The following is a 21,898-nucleotide window of genomic DNA, read 5'->3' on the forward strand; positions in this document are numbered from 1 at the left end:
GTGGAAGGTAAATTTCTTGCATTAAAGAGGGTGTACAACTGCCTTATGTGCATTTGAACACCGGCTTGAGCTGTATTCTTTCTTTTGTCTCTGAAAGTCTAGTGCCTGTTTCTCCCCACCTCATTCTTCACATAACTTGGCCAGAAACTGACTAAACCAAGTGTAGAGGTCAAGGTAGCTGCTCAATATTTCAGACAAGTTCAGAGAAACAAACTGTGTGCAGAGCATCAATTATCTAGTGCTAGACTTTGTGAAGTTTGTTCCATTCCATCCTTTAATAACAGCCCACCACTCATAGAAAAAGTGAATTTATTGGTCTTTCTCAATCAAACAAGTTTAAAACCAGTGATAAAAAAGAGCAAAACATCAGCACTCCCTGCTAGCCAGGGCTCCAGCAGAGTATGGCTCAGTCTACGTCAGTCAGTTGTAAAGTCCAGCCCCACTGACATGGCATTTGCTGAGGAGTCAATTGAGGTAGAGCAATAACCATTCCCTTTTCTCCCAGGGCAACCCATTTCAGCAGTTCCCTGTATCCAGCCAGCTTCACCTAAAAGAGAAACACACACTATAGTTAGAACAGCGCCTTTTCGCAGTGTGTATAAGTGCAATATTGACAAAATAATTATTGATCCACAGCTACCTTACTCACCAAGTATCCTAAAAATGCCACTTACTAACCAAATGAATGATAATTATTAAAGGTAATGGGGAAACATTTGCAAGTAGATATGCATGTAAAAAAGCTACTCATGTTGGGTCTTGAGAAGTACTTAGGGCTGCAGAAAGTACATAAACACCTTTTGGAAGCTTTGGAGTAGGATTTAGGTCTAAGCAGAGATGTAGCAGCCACAGTACAGAGCTCTGCATCCCCTATTTCCAAACTGCCTGCTTCCCATGGTGAAACTTGTAGTCTTGAATGAGCATGACTGTTTCTTAGAGGGCAGCCAGGTATCTCACAGAAAGCTGATCTGAAGAACTAAAAACCACAGATAGGTTGATGCTGTCACTTACACCAGCTAGTGACCTGCTGGAGCAGCTGCAGACCACTCTCTGCTGCTGAGAAACAGGACTATGTTTGTAGTGCACATACAGTCTAGCTATCCCCGCAGAATTCCAGAGGCATCTCCATCACTTCTGAAATGACTCTTTCTCCCATATCATAGAGCTGTCTTGGCACCAGTCAGACTACTTTCATATGGAACTAGACCAGAAGGGACAGTCCAGAAACACTCCTAATGCATTTCAGCAGCTATTGGACATGCAGTGCATGAGACCAGAGCAGAGCTAAGCCAAAGTGAATCTCCCCTTAAATGCACAGAGCTGATACCAACTCCTGCTTCCATTGGGTTACTTGCTACTTGCCGTAGCCAATGGAAGCAGAAGTTGGTATCAACTCTGTGCATTTAAGGGGAGATTCACTTTGGCTGTGTAGGTGTGACATCACTGTCCTCAACTTCTGACCTCCACTTGGTTCAAGATGCACATCTAGGGTAACACTGATTGCTCTTCAGCCTCCCAGGACAACAAAAACCACTGTGTTACATTCCTTTCCTGCAAGGCTTTGACGTCAAACAACTGCACCACTACAGCAACTCTGGTATCACCAAAGTCATGACGATAGCTACTTCTAAAGAAAAGTCATGCTGAGTTAGGAGTCCACGCAAGAAACAGGAGGGATGGCACAGTTTTTTCCCCTGCTCCTTGGCCTCTTTGTGATTCTTAGTTTGCAAGCTAAAACATATCCCAGCAACATCTCAGTCTAACTTTGTTGGATAAGAAACATGCCACTGAGAGGACTATGACAAGGAGGTCCCAGAAAGAAAACAAACATTTTGCTGGGTCACTTCCAAAGTCCTAACAGCTATGCATTCCCAAAGATGCCAGAAACTTAAATAAACAAGATGGAACATGACACATCCTAGAAGGAGGGGAGGGGGATTTGTGTGTGCACTCCATTTTACCTGTGTTTCTCCAAGCTTAGCCTGTGGCTCACCGAGTTCCAGAATCCCAGAGACTGGCCAGTTAAGGAAGATAGCATTGACTTTCCCTCCTTTAGGGCTGAACGTGTACCTGGTTGGAAATGGGGACCACAAAGGTATGTCAGCTTTTCCTTGTAAATCTTTAGAAGTGATACATAAGAGTGCTTTCAAGACTGGAAAAATGGATTAGAAAAATCAGGATTAATTACATTTTCACACACGTAACCACCTGGTCAGATGAATTATGCCCTTTAATAATGTGCTGTTCCTTGAAAATTTGTTTCAACAAACTAGAGGTAATAAAAACTATTAAAGAACTGAATTCAGAGGTAAACACCTGTTGTTACTTTAGCACACTGTATCAACCCAGCCATATAGGAAGGAGATACTTGCAGGATGGAGAATCATTAACAGATAACTGTAGGTTATATTCAAAAAAACATGGTAACTCCCATCTATACACTAACATTCATACTAAAAGAATTTAAAAATAGGATGAGTGGCAGAGTTTCCACCTTGCATAGCTAGTTTTTAAAAATACTATTTTCATCACTATGTCATTGGAAATACCCCTGAAACATTCCTCCCTCCTTCCTATTTAATTACAGTCTTTATTACTCTTGAAAGGGATTTTACTAAATAGTCAGCAGTTCAGCATCTCCAGGCAAAAGCCAGATGGCCAAATCTTACTAGTAATGGGAGTAAAAACACACACTGAGACAAGAGGGTCAAGACCAAAACCCTGTTTGATCATGAAGGTGTTAGAGAAGCTTCAAGTAACAAGGGCAGAAGGAAGGCCAGAGGCTGACTGTATTTAGCAACCACATAATTGCTGCTATCTTCCCACTTTCTTTCTAAACATCACGTGACATTGAGTATTCCTTTGTTCAAACACTTCATAGCAGTCTTGTATTTTCAGATATTTTTTTCATTTCTGTTGCCCACTAGAAGTAAACAGAATTACCTAACAGATTAGCCTACACCAAGAAGCAAAAGATGACCAAAGAAATGCTTGCAGCTTTCCTTTCAGCCTCAGCATCATCCCAAAACTAGTCTCTACCTACAGCTTCATACATATTTTAGATGCAGTTACTTACACTAACAAAGGCATTCATTCCTTCACCACATACCAACTAAGACAGTGATTTCTGTAGCATCAAGTCAATAGGGATTTCAAAGCTTCACATAACATTGGTGCTGCTTTCCAGAGCCTGCATTTTGGTTCAGTAGACTTACCAAACTCCAGGTGTGACAGTGTCATTCTGTGCTCTCCATGGTTTCGTTCCATAGATGGCCTCTCCATTGACCTTCAGCCAAGAGCCCACCTGCCTCAGGCGCTCCTCAAACACAACAGCGATGCGACCATCGTGGGTGGGCCCAATATTCATCAGGAGATTTCCTCCACAAGACACTGTTTCTGCAAGTTGCTGCAGTGTTTTTAAACACACAGAGCATATGGTTATGAGTAATGAAATCACATATCTGAAGTACTTTCTAAAGTCTGCTGTACTGCTTCAGAATGATGAACCAAATGAGTTATGCTGCTGCTGCATGCTGAGACTTTGAGGTTCATCCCAAAAGTTAATAAAAAATTGAAGCTCCCATAAAACAAAGCTCTGCTGTCAATTTTTACATCCAAAGAGAGCCCCAAATACCTTCTTGTATCAGTATGCCTGCCTGAATCTACATTAGAATCAGACCCTGCAACTCTTATCATTTCAACTTCTGCAAGAATGTATTGATGGTTTTACCAACAGGACAGATGATTTCTCTGCACCAGAGTAGAATAAGCAAAATAGTTGCTACTTCACCTTTATTGAATCTTAGAAAAGCAACTTCCTCCTTCCTCCTGTTTGATGTTTTTCCTATTTTACAGAAACATCTGTAAAATACAAGGAAGCCTCCTACAAAGCCTATAAAATTTATGTTCCCATCCACACTGCCCTCCAGAGATCACAGACGGAGATGCGTAAGTCTGAGAAACAGACAGCTGCAGACATGCTGCTGAATTAATTCAAACCTTCTGCCCCTGAAAAGAGGTTACTTCAATTTCAAATTGTCTTTTGTGAGGACAGCACTAGAAACAGCAACAATATTAAGCAACAGTAACAATCTTTCCCTCACTAGCTGAATTTTGCAATTAAATAATTATTCTGAAAGACTGATTAATCTTCCTTTCATTAAGGTTTCCTACGCTTCAAATCTTTTTAATACCTCAGTCTAGTAAGGGAATCAATGTTCTAACAACACCAGCTGTCTGCTTCTGGTAGTGTTTACTTGTATGTCTGTAAGGAAAGTTTCTCACTACAAAGTAAAACTACTGCTGAGTCATAAACTGTGTCTATCTGTGAAGAGGAAAAGATGTAGCCTTGCAGTAGGAGTTCTTAAACGCGAGCTGAGAAACTGCAACTGTTTGCTTCTCATCATCTTGCATATGCAGTTACCAGAGAAACTTAGTTGAAAAGGTAATGATGAGATGGTCCAGATCAGTCCTTAGCCGGTTACTCACAGGGAAAACGGCTTTTAAGAAACTGACCAAATTTTTACTGGAAATTCATTCTATAGAAATGACTAAGAGAAAGATTAAGAATTACATGGATTTTCCATCCTGCCAGCTTTAAGGCTGGAAATTAACAAAATTATTTCTTATTTCATGGATTCACTATTGAATTAAAATAATCTTATTCATATAAATAGATACATAATCAGACAGTTAAACAGCACAATATAACAATCAGGAGAGAGAATGGGGAGTAGCAGCAGCTCCCGTGGCCCACAGTACCTTCACCAAGTCCTCGATGGGGAGGTAATCCCGGAGCCGCGCGTCCCTGCGGTAGCCCCAGGAGCTGCGGTCAATGGTCATGCAGTTCTCCCACTTGTGGGGCAGGAGGTGCCCGGGGTTGTAGCGGTCGTTGCACGTGTAGAAGCCACCATGGGCACAGATACTGCCAGCTCCCCAGCGGTCATTGGTCACTACTGTGTCCCGCACTGGGCTGGGAACAGAGGAGTTTCATTACTTTTATTCTACAAAATGTGGTCACAGCCAGAGTAATCCCCTCCCACACACATCCCTCCCAGGAACTAACATTTTGGATGACTTCTGTACTATTAATTTATTACAGTAAGATTAAGTGCAATGTCAGGAATTCTATTCTCATGCTTTGCTAATAAAAGGTCCAGATCAGGATTTCTTAGGGAAATAAGCTCCAGACTTTTACAGGAGTTCTGCCAGATATCACTCTGCACTTCATATACACTGCCAGATGTTCAGTCTGCGATGACAGCAATGTATCCATATTCTTAAATTGTCCTGCTATCCTGTGTTTCTGTGCAACAGCAAGTACTCAGGGAAGACTATGATTAAGCAGAATAGCCAATACCATCTTAAATGATTAATTTGCAAATGTGTTTAAAAAGTACAAAACAGTCTTTTTCTAAAGCCAGCTTTGATAGTTCTAGGAAAGCTTTAGATTCTGTATTTCAGGAGAATTAATATTTTGTTAAGTCTCCCTAAGTAGAAGTAGCAAGTTCCACAAAACAAACAGAAAATGAAACAAACTAGACACAGACCAGAATTTCAGGTAAGGAGCTAAACCAGCATCATTATGTACCTGTCATTATACAGCCAAGCCAAGAAACCAGTGCTGTTCCAGTAAGTATCTGGAGCGTTTCCATCCCCATCAGACCAAATTATTTCTGGCTGGTACTTGGTCACAATTTCATAGAGTTCTGGTAATGATTTGCTGGTTGGAAACTTGCTTGTGTTAAAGGCATTTGTGGCATCCTCAAGGAAGAGAGGATTGAACCATTCAAACAGGGAATGGTATAACCCAAAATGCAAGTCAGTCCTGTTTCTAACAGATATTGCTAGTTCAGCAACAAGATCTCGCTTTGGTCCCACATCAACAGCATTCCAGTTCCAAGAATATTTGGACCCCCACAAAGTAAAGCCTAAAAAGAGAAAAATCAAAGGATAAGAAAGAAAAGAAGAGAGGACATTACAGTTCTTCTTTCTGGAAAGTGGTTGGAAGTGTTGTATAAAATAAAATAATAAAAATTATATATGTAATAATATTGTTGTCATGGTATAAAGTGTGCCTATAACCTGTTTATGCAGAATGGTAGTAGTTTTAATATCAGAAATGTATTTTTTTATACGTATGCATATACATTTATATTTTCCAGTTCTGTACTGCTTAGGATAATTATTCCTTCTCTTTAATTATTCACTCTATTCATATGTGCCAATTAAATTAACTAGATGACTTTTAAGGCCCCTTCCAACACAAGGCATTCTCTAACTCTACGACTCTGAAATTAACCAAAAATACAGCAGCTTTTGAGGCATCTACAGCAAATGTGAACTGTAAATACACAATCAGCAAATGGAAGATAGAATTGTTTCTCAGCTGCAGAAAGCCCAAGCTATAATTTGCATTCAAAGACTGTTCTCCTCTTTTCTGTTTCCATCTTATGCAAATGTTCACTTTTTGTTTGCCTTGATATTTATAACAACTCAATCAGCTACTCTGTATATGTATAAGGAGAGGGTAAAAACTCCTGAAACAGCTGTTAAAACATCAAGATTAAATATAAGGAGAGATTTGACCTTTCAGACACCCATCAGTCCAGCACAACCACTTACAAATACTACTGCACTGCAGACTCAGACCACTGCCAGAAGAGCTCCACTCTCACCTTCTAACCCCTTTATACTCACTGCCTAATAAATCTTGTGCTATTTCCGTGAACTGGATGCAATTGTACTGACTGAACAACCTAAATATTCATGAAGGATATTGGACAGACTAAATTAATCCTGGTTCTTTTGAAATCACTGGGAATTTCACCACAAGTGAAATTCAAGATCAAGAATTATGTGTGTCATCAGAATTATGTGTGAGATTAAAATTGACACATCACAAGTTTCCAGCCTTGAACCCACATCTCACAAAGACCAACAACATTCCTTAGATGTATTGTAGAATATCTTAATATTTTATACTTTCTTTGCTACTGTATTTCCTTCCAGAAGCTTTCTTTTTCTTTACTTTTCTCTGCAAAGTGCCTTACAATTACAGTGCTAAAAAAAATTGTGCCAGTAAAACTACAGATCTGGTTCAAGGTTTTGGCCTCTGTGCACTACATCAGGAAGAGCTATAGCTTCCTAAATCTGAAGTTGACTCCTGGAATATGTTCCTAAATTCCTTAGAGAAACCAAAGGAGTTTGTTAACTACCTGCTCACAGCAGCTCTCCAAATGTTAAACAGTGCAGAATTCACTTTTATGGTTCCTTCAGCAATAAATTGCACAGAAATAAAAAATAAACTATGGCCATTTGCAGGAAGCTCAGCTGCCACCACCACTTCAGGCTGTCTTACCTATGGCAAGAGAACAGTGACACAATCTATTGCTACTCCTATGCAAACTCCATGGCCACAGCTTTTGTGTAGGAGTCAGGAAAACACCTGCACATTTCTTGGGTGGTTTTTGTTTCCTCTTTGGCCATGGTGGGGCAGGTAAGCCTGCCTGGTTTTCTCTATGTGTCTTAGAAGGTAGAAAAGTCACATACTTTTTTCATCTGTTGACAGAAATGCAGCAGTTACTAACATTCACAAAGATTCCACTTACCCTCATGATGTTTTGAAGTTAAGACAACGTATTTTGCACCTGAAGCCTTCAGAATATCTGCCCACTGGTTGGGATCAAAGAATTCTGCTGTAAACAGAGGACCAAAATCTTCATAGCTGAAGCCAGGTGGGTAATTTGTGTCCATAAATTTCACATAGGGCTCTCTCTTTTCCTTCTGCCAGTACCACCTACAAAATAGGGAAAAAGCATGTCTGCTGATGTATTTTTAGAAAAAGAAAAGATAATTTAAATGATCAGCTCCTATTTAACACTGAGAGGTAGAGGCATTGGAGGTACACGACACCGGCAATAAGACAAAATTTCTCCAGAAGAGTATTGATTAGCAAAGATTTCCTTTTTTCTATCTTATTTGTCCCATGTTCTACATCTTTGCATTCCACTTTGGAAAGGTCTCAGAATTTAATCTGAAGCAATGAAAAAAGCAGCTACACTTTGAGAATGGAAAAATTACAGTCTTGGTCAATACCCAAATCTCAATACCCAAACTGTACTAGAGACCACAGACAGTCTGTGTAAGCAGCTCAGGTGGCAGGAGAAATGCATTTTTCCTGGATTTGCATGTCTTACCTCCTCAAGTCTCACACCTCAACCATCAGGCACCTCTGCTCTGCCCCCAACATTGCAATCCCTGCCACCCACGAATATGGGGATCATCAGCTTTACCTCTCTGACAGTCCCAAGCCCTCTACACAACTGCAGCTGAGTGACCCAAGGGGCCCAGCCCCAGGGTCAGAGGGAGCTGTGACCAGGTCACTGCAGACTCTGCACACCTGAGGCTTGTAAGCAAAGGCACCCTGCTAGAAGAAGGCACGTCCTCCAACCAAAACCTGCCCCTGCAAGAACATCACACACAAATGCCCCTCTGTCCCCATTCTATGAATGAAACCAAGCAGCAAAAATCCTCTTGTCAAATTTAGACTTATATGAAAATAGATGGTAAGTGAAGGAATAAAACAGGCCAGAATTTGAATGTTTGAAATTAATTTCTCTCTCCTGTCCTGAGCTAGACTCTGACCTCAGTTCTCTAAGACCATAGTGTGAATATTGTTGTAACCTTCCCAAAAACACTTCAGCATAAACCAACACAAACTCTGGCAGCCAATAGGGAAAAAAAACTTAGAAGAAAGAGGCTGAGACAGCTTTCCTCATAGAAAGAGCCAGGGGCAGAGAAAATAACAACAATAAAGCAAAACAAGCATTTATTTTAAATAAAAACAAACAAAAAACACCCTCTGATTTCAAGGTATGTAATTTCTTAAATTAAACAGTAACAACCTTGCTTCTCAAAACCTCTCATAGTCACACGGTTTGCTAAAATGAACACTTCCATGCTGAGATGATTAGATTCTAGAAACATTGTTACCAAGGCTGTGGCGCTCTGAGGGAAGGCACACAAGATGGGTGATAACAGTTGATGACCTTCCGTTTGAAGCTGCTACTACAGGATCTCAGTCATCTGACTGCATAAGCTGTCAGAATGCCCCGAAGCAGCTCTAGACCCACACCTACCATGTGATAGGAGAATACAGGAATATTAAAGGCAATTAGAGTTTTGGGGTCAAAAACCAAATGCTCGATCCTGAGTCTGTACACCACTATCAGAGTACAGCACTCTGAGTGAGGCTTGAACCCAAACCTATTTCTGTCCCACCTCTCTAAAAGTAATTTATTAGTATATGTAGTCTGCATTAAAAACCTGCTGAAATGCTTGACCTTAATTCTGAAAAAAAGAGGTGTCAGAAAACATTGGTTTGATTAGATACGTGTTGGCTTGTTTTGCAAGTATTGTAATTAAGGTTCACCATAGCTCTGCCACAAGGCTACCCTCCCCTTCATATTGTAAATAATAATGTGTCTCACTTGAAGTCTCAGAGGAAGTACTTGGTAGAGCATGGAAAGGTGACAGCAAAAAGATCCTTACAGCCAAAGGGTCTGTACCAGTGAACACTACAGAACAAAGATTTCATTAAGCCTCTAACTGAAATTATCTGAAGGACCAGAGCTTTAGGTTCTCGTAAGTACAAAGCACTCTTGAATAATAGCAATAACGGTAAAAGAAAAGAAAACCATCAGCAGTACAAAACGTGCATGAGAAAACAGCGAAGCTGCTTGCCAAACAAGGGTAGCAATGGGCGCCTGCGCTCCCCACAGTGCTCCAGAGGCTGGAGATCCCAAACGCCTGTTCCCACAAGGGAAACCCCCTTCACCTTCATGGTGGTCCTGGACAGGTCTCTTTCGGCCACTCCACCAACAACCTCTCACCAATACTGCTGTGCTGCAAGGCCCTTCTCTCAGCTCTACCAGCTCTCTGCTTAATTTAGTCACTTCAGCCTAGGTATTCAGGAGGTTTGGGGCTGGGCAGACAGGTGCTCAGACACACCAGAAGCTCCACCTCCTCTGCAAACTGCGCCACGGAGTCCGTGGCCTCGGGTGGGCACGGAGCTCTTCCACACACCTGAGCTCCATGGTCAGCCTGCAGAGGGGCTCCAACCCAAACCACCACTGTACGGGGGGACACCACACCACCCCCGCCTGTCCCGAGCGCTGCTTCCCGAGCAGAGCCCTGGGGCCGCTGGCACGGCCCGTCCACCGCAGCGGTTCCGGTGCGACCAGCACGCTCTGGCTGCAGCTCACCAGAACCACTCGCTGCCGAAGCTGGGCACCGAGAACACGCCCCAGTGGATGAAGACGCCGAACTTCGCCTCGTCAAACCAGGCGGGAAGCGGCCGGGCGTCCAGCGAGCCCCAGGTGGGCTCGTAGCGGGGCCGGGCCTGCGGCAGCCCGGGCAGCCCCAGCAGCAGCAGCAGCAGCGCCAGCGCGCCGCACCCGCCCGGGCCCGACATGGCGGCGGCGGCGGCGGCGGCGGTGGCGGCGGGGCCGGGGCTCGCAGCGCTGCTCGGCCGGGCCAGGCTGGGCTGGGCTGAGCCGCGGAAGGGAAGCGAAAAGAAGCGGGGCATGGGCAGGGCGGGCCCCGCGGCGCCCAGCCAGCACCGCTGCCCCTTCGCTCCTCCCCTGCCCCGCCCGCCACCCGGGGGCTCTTCCCCATCGGAGCCGCTCCATCTAGTTGCTCGACCACAAACAGCCCCCTGGATTTTGAGGATTTTAAGAAATTGAAGTTAACTGGCTGATGCCTCGGCCATCCTGCCGTGCTTTCCCCCGCCCCGGCCCCCGCCAGCTCCTCCCCCGGCCGCCCCGTCAGCCTCGCCCGAGAGCGGCCTGACGGCGTCTGGTGGATCTACAGCCGGACCCGGGTCCGAGCCTTGGATCTGCAGCCGCTCCGCTCCAGAGGTGGCCTCGGCAGCCTGCTGGGTTTGTCCTTCCCGCCTGCTTCCGACCAAAGGCTCAGCTTCCCTCGCCCGCCCAAGAAGGACAGGGTGTAACATCGCTCTGCAGCTCCTTCCAGCCGACTTGTACGTGGAGGCTTCCCAGGCAGTGAGGTGGCCTTTCAAGGAAACATTTCTCCCCGATCATTAGAATGGCCTGTGCGAAAGCTGCCTCAATTCAGTAGATGACACTTGGTGTTTGTGCTGCGGATCACAGGTGGCAGGCACATACTTTAAAAGATACATCTTCCGGCAATTTGTTGCCCGAGCTGGTGCTTCTCCAGTCTTTCCTGATGCCCGAATTTTGTGTTTTTACTTCAGCCCCCAGCTGCCATGGGACAGACTTTGTGAAATAATTTGGTTTAATGAGCAAATACTAACTTTTCACAATCAGCACCACAAATGGAGATTTCTTTGGCAATCTCATCAGAACAGTCGAAAATGAATGAGTAGGCAACTGAATTAATCTCTCTCCAACTGGGAAGGATGTATACTTTACTGCTGTTCTATGGAAATAGAGCTTCAGTTTCCAGAGCCATTAACCAAAGCTGCTACATCTAATTCAAAAATATTTAAAGGGCTGTGAAAACAAGATGTACATGATTTTGTAATATTTTAATTTATATACCTGATTAATATAATAAGTTACAGGCAGATAAAAAACATTGTGATTTCCAGCACATTATTCTTTCTGACTGTTCACTTTACTCTGATTTACCAAAGCACTTTGATATTACAACAGGAGCCTCTTCATATCTCTTTTACATTCACCGTTGACCTACTTTATGTCTTCTTTTTCCTTCACCCCTTTAGGTGTCACTTTCCTTCTCAAAAGGAACCTTTGCATGCGTTTGACCTCTTGTATGATATCCTTTCTAGTTTATCTTTCAGTTTCTTCATGTTCTTCTTTTTGATCGCACCAAAGGATTGCAGACACTGAGGAGCTCCTTAATGTGGGAATTTTGAAGCATACATTCTGTACAGCATGGCAAAGTTACAATTGCTCTGTAGCTCAAAATATTTGGAAGAAAAAATGATGTTAAAAAAGGTCAGGGTTTGACCCAAAGCTTGCTGACCTTCCATAAACTTTGTTAAGGTTTGGAGCAAGGACTGTATATTTCAGTAATGAACTTGATCACACCTTAAAAAAAAAAAAAAAAAAAAAAAAAAGGAAAGGAAAAAAGGAAGGGAAAAGAAAAGTGGCAAACATTTCAATAAACAGCAGTGATGAGTACACTTCTGATTAAGGTATAAACAGGTCCAGAAAATGTCACCAGCCCATATGCGCCCAGGTACTGAAATCCCTGTCGGGGAAAATCGTCCTTGGTGTACCGTCATATTTGTAATGATGCAAGCTGCAAAGGGTAAATAATAAAAATAGCACATTGTCAGATTTTGTAAATAACACAGGACTGGTGTGCACAGCTGCAAAAAGCTCTCTAATCATGGGTACAACGTTCCTGCCTGTGTGACCATGGAGCCTCTGGGCCCCGGGAGAGGGGCTGTATGGAGCTCACTGCCGTGCCCTGCGAGAAGCCCCTGCCTCCCCCTCTCACAGCACAGTCCCGCTGGGAAAACTCTGTAGCTGGGGGAGGAGCAGGCTGGTCTGGCAGCAGAGGGAAGAAGGAGAGGAAATAATGAAGGCAATCCCCTGAGGGAAACTGAGCAGAAAAGACCTTTCGACCTGACTAATGGCTGACATACGAGACTCCTGTGCCGGATCAATTGCTTCGACAAATGCGGAGGGTGACTGCTGGGAAGATCACAAAACCCCTGCGCCTTGGGGAGCTGCACGGGCTCGGCGTTGAGATGAAGGCACTTGCCTGCCTGGGTGGAAGCAGAAACCAGAAACTGAATTTCACGTGGTCAAATTTCAGACTTGATAGGTTTTGATTCAGACCTGAAGAGTCGTAGTTGTTAAAATGCAGCCTGAATGCAACTTTCACATTGAATAACTATGCAACTCTGGATGCATTAAAAATATAGGCTGCAGTCTTTTCTGTGTTTGTCATTGTGGCTGCACGGCAGCGAGGATTTCATTCAAGGCAGAATGTAATGACTTGCCTGTAAGAAGTAGTGTGAACATAAAATTTCCTTTTAAAAGGTGCATCTTGTTGTAAACGGGTTTCTGTAAAACACCAGGAAACGAAACCATGAAGCTTGATTTTGCTTCTGCCTAGATCTGTGTGACCGATCTGAAAGGCAGCACCTTCCTGCCGAAGTTAGTTAAGTCTCTTACATGCAACCCAATCCTTAAGAAAGATGGGGAGGGAGGTGATGGGGTGGGGAGGATATTTGACTCGTCTCTCTCGCAGCTCTTCTGCAGGGATGCTGTGCCTTGTGCAACCTTCCGGCTTTGCGGGGGAGAGGGCACCCTGTTACACAAAACAGAAGTGGTGGTGTGGGTTACTCGGCTCTTTTTAACTGATTCTCTTTTCCTTTTTTTTCCTTTTTTTTTTTCCCCCGAGAGATGCCAATGGCGGGAGCATGAAGACACCCTGGGGGATGGGTGCATCCGCGCACCCAACCCTCCCCTTTGTTTTGCTCCTGTTCAAACACAAAATTTATATTCCCAGAGACCCAAAATCGCCGCCGTCGTCCCGGCGGGGCGGTCGGAGGAGAGGGGCGGCTCTTCCTCTGCAAACTTTCCCTGTCCCCTCCCTCGCCGCCTCTCTCCCTCCTCTTCACTCCTCCCTGCCCTTCTCGGCTGCCCGTCGACGATGGCTGAAAGGCCAGGGAGCAGCGGGACAGCACCGCTGCCTGTCTGGTCCTTGCCCAGTCCCCGCGGCCGCTCCCAAAGCGACATCTCCTCCTTCTCCTCCTCCCGGAGGACCTGCCTGCTGCGGTCCAACGTGGGCGGCTCAGGTAAGGGGGAGGGAGGGAAGGGTTCTTTTGTCTGAGACCTCAGAGCCGAGCCGAATTTGGCGATTTGGGGAAAGACATCCTTGCCGATACCCCGTCCTGCTCTCCCAGACTTGTCTTCTCTCGGTGGCCAGCGGTGTGGGTTTCTGGGGTACGTGCTGCTTGATCTTCTCCTTGATAAGATGTTTGGAGAGTTCCAGGCTTTTTATACCCATGCTCACACAAATGTATGACTGAATCCTGGTAGCATCGTGGCTGTGCACCCATTTGCCAAAGCATCTCTGACTGCAAGGGCAGAAAATTCCCAGGAAAACTTCAGGATGTATTGCCAGGACATCAAAACCCCTCATCTTGCTGCTTCACACATTACACACATTCAACTGCGTGTCAGAATTTTAACTTGTGCCATTGTATCTGCTTTGGGATTTTAATAGGTGAGAAAAGCCAATGTGTAAGTCAGAATCCCACCATCTTCCTTCAGGAGTCAATCCCTGTAAGTGCACACAGGATGACTGGGGGTGGAAGCTGGCCCTTTGGGACAGAGTGGGCTTCCTGTAGGATTTGGAGAAGCTTTGCTGTATAAAATGAGAGGAAGCGAGGGTCCTAGTTTACAGTGCAGAGACTTGAAAGTTGCCAAAGTGGCTGGGCTGTGCTTTAGTCTGTTTCCTGAGGTAGGGCACTAAGGAAAATGAAATTCTGGTCTCCATAGGGCTGAGCACATTTTGAAAATGTGTGCTTGCCCCGTTGCAAATCAGCCCTGCTCTGTTGATTAGAAGAAGTCTGTAGGCACACACACCCTACGATGTTGGTATTTTGGATGCACTCACACATCGCTGCACAGAGGTACCCATGAAACACCACCAGGTAAGCTCCAGAGTGCACTGAGGGACCTCCTCTGCTGCAGCACAGGACAGTGCAGTGTGTGGTTGGGCCTGCAATGGACCACAATGTTCTCTTATGTTTGTTCCTTAGGGAATCTTAAGATGAAGCAGAACATTTGCTTGGAGGAGATCAAGTATACAGCCATGCCTGCCTGATGAGGAGAGAGGGAAAACTTGATTAGTCACATAGGAGCAAGTAGATTCAGCTTATGGGACCAGAGGCTGCTAGCAAAAACAACTCCATGCCGTTTTCTGTATAATTTTCTGGTCTACCTTTTTCTGTGCCTGCTTAAAAGTTACGGTGAAGCACATTTGGGACAGGGAGGAGGGAGGAGGTTGTAGTGCTCCAGAAAGGACTGCTTTTAGGTGTAAGGTGTATTTCAGCATTGCCTGGAGAGTGAATGAACAGCACTCTCTCAATGCCCTGTGACTAGATGAGTACACCCCTGGATCCAGAGAGATCCCCACAGAGGGATCACCATAGAGGCTGACAAGATTGAGACCATATCAATGTAGACTGTGTTGGTTGGTGGCTTAAGTACAAAGACTACTGACAACAAGTTGGGTTCATTATGAGAGACTGGCAAATCTAGTGGAGGTAAAATGACTGTTTTCAAAGATGTGTTGTTATTTGTAGTTTCTATGTAGTTTACATATGACATTTTAGCATCCTTGTTGCCTGACTTGATTTTTTATTTTGATTTAGAGGATGTGCTTCCTGCCAGTAAGGAACAAGTGTTGCTTTCTTTGTTTTTTATTGGTTTTGCTCATATTTTCTTTAATTGTATATTTTGTCCCTTGCTGCTTCCTGTATCTTTCCTTCTAGTTGCTCACTGGACACAACAAAAACACTTACATATGGCCACACAACTGTTGATTCTGTCTTCAAAAAGGAAAGTATGCATTAAAGATGCAAAGCTGTTTAATTTTTAATATGGTGGTTAGAGAATTGGTTTTATACTGAGGTGCCATTAAAATAACCTGCTTTTTCATCTCCCTACTAACCTGGAGAACAACTGTAATGGGGACAGAAATATGAAGAAACAATATGAGTCATTATTTTTGCTTCTACCTTTTTCTCTAGCCATATCATTTGATTAAAGTAGGTGACTCATTTACATCAGATGTTACCTGTGCTCCAACAGCTGTGTGTATAGAAGAACAATTTGCATTTTAAATAACCTGCAAAATGTTTGCTTTATGCCTGTTCTGAGAGTGAGTCACAACTGTTGGCAGCTTCTGTTTCCATTTTCTAGAACCTGACATGAGTTGTGCTGAGAAGATGTTGTCTCCTGACACTCCTTCAGTGATGGGTTGGTACACCTGGAGAGGTTCACACTGTCATTTATTTTACCACCTTCTGATCCACCATTCTCAATGCAAGATCTATTAAAAGGCAATATTTTTAGAGACCATTCTAGCTAGGGGAAATATAATGGCTTTTTTTAAAGCAGCTTTGGCAGTGGTTCATAAAATGCATCTGTTTATTATTCTAGGTCAGTACTATATGTATCTTGATAGTGCTCTGAAGCTGGTCAGGTGGTCCCCATGTTTATGCTGTCTGTGCTTTCTTAGCCCCACTCCTTCTGCTGTTTTTACACACTGACAGAAGCAACTTCTGGTATCACTTCACAGCATCTCACTTCATTAGCTGCCATCCACTATGTGAGGACAATATATTTTCAGGATTTTCTTCTTAAAGCTGACCTTTTCTTTTAGTGCTAGTGGTAGAAGATGACTTCATTTCACTTTCTGGCTACACCTCCATCCACTGTTTTGTCAGGCCTTTATATTTGTGGAAAGCTCCTAGAAGGAATAAAGTAATACTCATCACAAGCATGGGTAGCATGATCTAGAATTTTGATTTAGACCCTGAAAAAGTGTGATGTTAGCAAAGTTCAAAACCTCTGTGGCAGACATAGCTTGTGCATCACTTCAACATTGTGGTATGCCCCAGCTGACAACTGGCTGGTTTGTCAGAGCATCTGAAGGAGATGAGTGAAGAAAAATGTACTCTTCTAAAATTTCAGGCCAATACCAGAGCCACATGCAGAAAGCTGCTTGAATTACGTACCTTTAAGCAGTCTTCCATGTTTAGTGACTAGATTTAAACCCATCTTAAAGGTGGATCAAGTTAGTCGAGTTTCTTAATGTGTCCAACACAGATGGGCTCAGAACTGCAATTGGAAAAAAAAGACCCTGTTCAAATGCTTTCCCAGAACTCATCCAAAACCTGAATTTGGTGGTTGTGGGGCTGAAGGTAGCTCTCAGCACGAGCTGGGTTGCAGGGTGGAAGAGGTGCTGTTTCACATCACATCTGATGGCAAAGCAGTGGCAGTGGTTTTCTTTGTGACAGCCCTCAGGCACCAATCTCCACTGCTACCATGCCTGCTTTTTATCTGCATTTATCTGCATGTCCATGCAGACAGTTTCCAGTTTGCTCTCTTTTTAGTGTTGTGGGTTTTATTGTACAGCCTTGCACTTTGTTCCGAAGGTGGTGAGGTCTGTGGTGAGGTACATCTTGGTGAAAAGGGAACTTTACTGCTCAGATCAGAAGTCAGAAAACCACCCATCTCTCTGCTCTGGGATTGATGCTCTCACATTGCTGCAGTTTCTCTTGAGGTTTTGCTCTTTGGCAGCAAGAAGTTTCAGATAATTTGTTCCATTAGTAAGAAATTCACCTTTCAGGTGGATAGGTGTGCTCGTCCTACATCTTTCCATTTCTTTCATGGGGTTCTTTGAGCTCTTCTGATGGCAGACAAAAAAAAACTACCTAAGAATTCAGACAGCAATTCATCAGTACCTTAGGCTATAGCCCAGATGTTGGGCTGAAGAAGAAAATGAAAGCCTGAATGCAAATGGCAGTCCTGTCTCAAAACTTGTACATCCAGGATGATTTTGGGTATTTTTGTGGGTCAATTTATTCAAAATGATAATGATCTATGGCATCTATAATGCCATCTGCTGCTGACTCCAAAGCAGAGTGGGTGAAAAGATTGCTTAAAAATCCCCCAGCTAAGTGAAGAACTGGGGAAGCTTTCTTGTAGTGATCAGAGCATCAAAGTGGCTGATGCTATATGAGAAGAAAATTTATGATTTTTGGACTTATTTAAGTTTTTAATTATTAGAGTCCCCCCCTTTGCAAACTTAACAAATGTCAGATTCTCTTTTTATTGAAAAAATTCTCTGGTTGATGCAAAGGACACATTTTTGACAGCTTAAGCTATTTGAGAATCTAGAAAGGGTAAAACCCTGAATATGCTCTAGACATTGACCTGATTGTCTGGGAGCATGGAATCTAGGGGAAAAGGTAAATTTTGGGTGGGTAGATAGGTAGCTGTTAACATATGCCTGTATTTCCTTCTGGACTTGTATTTCCCCAAATAACTACAGATTCCAGTTTCCAGATACACAAAGAAAGAGCCCTAGCAAGCTCTCTGGGAGCTAGGAAAATGTTGTTTTTCAGTCCTAAGATGGGGTTGATGAGGGAGAATATTCATGCTGTGGGAGAACACGATAAATAAAGCAGCTGATTTTGATACATTTTATGAAAATATGGGAGTTATGGGAAAACATGATTCTCCATCATATTAAGCAGGACTTGTTTACAGCATAAAATGAAGTACAGAATTTTGCAAGAAGGCTAAGGCAGACAAGTTTTGGTAGAAATCAACAGTAGAAATTAAGACAAATAATAATTTGGGGGGATTTAGAAACTCAACTCAGCCTGACTAGGTAATTTCCAAGAGTTAGTGCATCCTGTCCTAAGTTCACATTAATACTTTTGCATCAGTTTTAAAATTTAAACTATCAGGAAGAGGCAGCAAGCATAACCAAATGAAATTTGACTATGGTTATAGAATTGAAAAAGCTACTTTGTAATCATCTATTTAGGCCATCATCTTGTAATGTTAAATCCCATCCTGGTCAATCTTACATGTAACTTGCAGTTTCAGAACAATGCTGAGGAAAAAATTAGGAACCATTTGTACTGCATACACTGAGAAAATTCAACTCTGCCTGAAAAACAGTTCAGTTTATAAAATAGATGGGCATATAGAGAAGAAGCATGTGTCAGAATATAGTCAGCCATTTCTAATGTGAGTTTATACCAAAATATACACAAAATAAGAAGCTACTTGTTTTACGCTGGACGAAAAGACATTATTTCGCACCGACTCTTGCAGAATAACTGGAGTAGGTTCTTATTATTAGCCCAGCCTGATTAAGCATGAAAGTGGAAACCCTGGGAATACCATGGTTTACAAATATAAACTATGTGTTCTACATGTCATTTACACATGGCATAGTTTCTGAGACAAAAGCTTTACAATAATATATTCAGACTTGGGCTCAGGCTTAAAAAAAAAAAAAATTACATGTGATGATAATCATCATGGTTGGCTAAGTAGAAATTTAACTCCAAACAACTGCAGCAGAATATTTAATGCATGTTTTGCAGCAGCTAGACCAGTAGCTGATGGTGAGATCTGCTCAGTGGTTTGCTTCTGAGTGTGTTTTAGTTTCTCAAGGCCCTTTGGCATTTAGCACTTCCTGCTGCTCTGTGGCTCCTAGCAAGTAACCACTTAATATCAGACCACATGTCAAGTATGAAGGCTGAAGAACTGATTCGAAGAGTAGCTGCAGAAAAATTGTTCTTCTCTTACTGAATGTAAGCAACTTTTCTAAAGAAGCTTTTGTTTTGGTTTTAAAACCTAAATGTTTCATTAGCCAAATCCATCATTAGCATAAATAGTTTATCTTTCTTTCCCACCCCACTCCTGTATGTCCTTCTCTTATTGCCACTGTTTCCTGAAAAAGCAGGCACAATTTATGGTCAAAAGGCTGGGGAGAATTAGCAGGTTTTTTAAAGGTTTGTGAAGAATTTAGATTTTTTTAAAAATTTATTTAGGCTTTTTGAAATCAGAATCTTTCCAGTGCCAGAAATCCTGTAAGATTTCAGCTTTCAATAACACCAGTACTAGTTATGCTTCTGAATTTTTACTAACTCTCATTGAATATGCTTTATCATAAAGCAAACATATTTTTAGTGATAATCTTTTATTTTTCTTCCTTTTCTCCTATCATTTTACCTAGCATGTTGCTGCTTTTAACAAATGCAGAAATTGTTTTTTCTCAGATACAAACCGAGTTGCACAAAAGGAAAAATATCCAGGAGAAAATAGAAAATCCTGACTTCAGTGTTCTGAGTTCATTCACTTCTCACTTTATCTTTGAAATTGTCAGTCTTAAACCCCACCACAACAAGGGGTACCCTTGCTCTTCATTCATGTGGAAAGCACTGTGATCTTCCTGAAATGCAAGCAGAGTTTGTAGGCAGTCAACACTTCCCTTGGTGGTGAGCTGAGAAAACTTGTTCCCCATTGTGAGGTTTTGATGCAGAACTGGACTTCTAAGATGGTGTGTTGTACCAATTCTGTTTGTGCCTTAGATGTTGTCATGATTTTTGAGTTTTGAAACAGTGAAACATGAGTAAATTTTATCAGTATCAGGGAATTAGTATAATGGGCTCAGAAGTGTTGGCCCTGCTTTAATACAACCTGAAACTGCAAAGCCACTGTGCTTCGCAAGTTGGCCGCACTCTCAGGTGGAGGGAGGGAGTGCTCCACAGAGGAGCTAAAGAGCAGCTTCAACCACTGCATCCTTTGCTGATGAGACACTTTTCTACTCTCTCCCATTTCTCTCATGATTCATACATGTTTCTGACACATCCTCAATTGCCCTGCATATTTCTCATGCTTGGCTCTATTCAGAGAAATACAGGACCTAACAGAGCGGGGCTGGGAGGGAAATGTGGAAGAGGAAGCATTCAACCACAGATGGCGGCATGGTGATACTTCACACGAGATAAAATATAAAAAAATGTTCAAAATAATGATAATTTTTTACTATATTTTTTTTCAGAAAATGTAGCATTTAGCAGTTATTTTGAATTAAATATGTGCTTTGTAGCTTGGCCCGCATTTTCTAACCTTTGCACAATTTACAGTATCCAGAAGAAAATTTGTTTAGAGAGAGTGGACTCCCATTAAAAGCAGTTGCTTTTTGTTTCCCTTTGACTTCAGGCATGACTTCAGTCTCACACACAAATTGTGGTGGCTCCCACTTGGGGAATTTACCCAGTTGCACAGCATCACACACTATTTCCCCTAGATGGATTCATCAGTCAGTAGCTCTGTTTTGGCACCTTTACCAGGTTGTTACTGACCAAACTATACTGGAAATAAGAGTCTTTCTTCCCTTCTTCCTTTCATCTCTTTCTTGCTTTCACCTGCTGCCCAGTCTTTCAGTCCCCTCTAACTTATTTTTTGCATTCTCCATAGCTTCCATTTAATGTAATTTATATTGTGTTGATAGCCTACACATCACTTTAGGTGATCTTCTGTCAAGGTCTGGTTAGGTACATGTGAGGTTGTTGTATCCTGTCCATCTGGGTCTAATGCACTGATATGTGAAGGGACTAGAAACCTCCAGTTAATGACATTAAGTTTATAAAATAATAATGCAATAGCCTGCAATTAATAACATCAAGTAAATAAACAGTAAGTTTATTTTCTGTCACAGAGAGATAAAGGTCAGAATTTGTACAGGCCAAGCAGAGATTTCTTCAGTGTTAAGAATTCATTAGGAAAGGGTAAAAGATCTCCTAAAAACTCTAAAAGGAAGGGTTGCTGAGTAGTAGGAATGAAAGAAAAGTGCTTCAGAGCCTTTCTAAGGTAAAGCTCGGCACAGTGGCAAGGATCAGGAAAAATGAACTCTGGCATCATCCTTACTTTATTTAAAGTTATTAAGTTAGCCTAAGCTTCTTTGAGTACAGTTTTTTCCTGACAAAATAAGAGTTTTGTGAAAAAACAACTTTTTCTTTTTTTTCTGTAGAAATTATCCTGATTTCAGGTATATTTCTTAATTTTCAGGAGAAATATCTGACAAAAATTTGAAAATGGTAAATTGTCACTTCAAAAAATTAACTGAGGTTTCTGTAACTTTTCACCATACAGATTTTGGTGTAAGGTTTTTTTTCTTCTAGTTTGGGGATCAGGAAGAGGAACTAAAGCAGCAGAGAAGTGCCAGAATTTCCCTACCACAGAAATGTGATTATCCTAAGGGATCCTCTCCATCAAGTGTACGCCCTTCCAAGGCAAGGGTAACCACTGCCAGATTCCTTTACAAATTATTGGAT

The 21,898-nt window shown here is 42.6% G+C and overlaps 2 protein-coding genes across 4 annotated transcripts in view; one reads left to right on the forward strand and one right to left on the reverse strand.

Annotated features, from left to right (window-relative positions):
- Positions 1–292: 292 nt before the first annotated feature.
- On the reverse strand, positions 293–10,837 carry FUCA2 (alpha-L-fucosidase 2). The gene is made up of 7 exons (XM_053938949.1): positions 10,266–10,837; positions 7,611–7,798; positions 5,591–5,930; positions 4,762–4,972; positions 3,216–3,406; positions 1,962–2,070; positions 293–547 (listed from the first exon to the last, which is right to left on the reverse strand). The coding sequence occupies exons 1-7, from the start codon at positions 10,586–10,588 to the stop codon at positions 407–409; spliced, it is 1,503 nt and encodes a 500-aa protein (XP_053794924.1). The 5' UTR covers positions 10,589–10,837; the 3' UTR covers positions 293–406.
- Positions 10,838–13,674: 2,837 nt separating this feature from the next.
- The window catches only part of PHACTR2 (phosphatase and actin regulator 2), a 130,751-nt gene continuing 122,527 nt past the window's right edge, over positions 13,675–21,898 (forward strand). For all 3 annotated transcript variants that reach the window (XM_053938525.1, XM_053938522.1, XM_053938526.1), the window contains exon 1: positions 13,675–13,819. In XM_053938525.1, the coding sequence (XP_053794500.1) occupies positions 13,675–13,819 (145 nt within the window). The remainder of the gene's footprint in view (positions 13,820–21,898) is intronic.

The sequence above is a fragment of the Vidua chalybeata genome, chromosome 3 (assembly GCF_026979565.1).
Source record: "Vidua chalybeata isolate OUT-0048 chromosome 3, bVidCha1 merged haplotype, whole genome shotgun sequence".
Classification (NCBI taxonomy): Eukaryota; Metazoa; Chordata; class Aves; order Passeriformes; family Viduidae; genus Vidua; species Vidua chalybeata.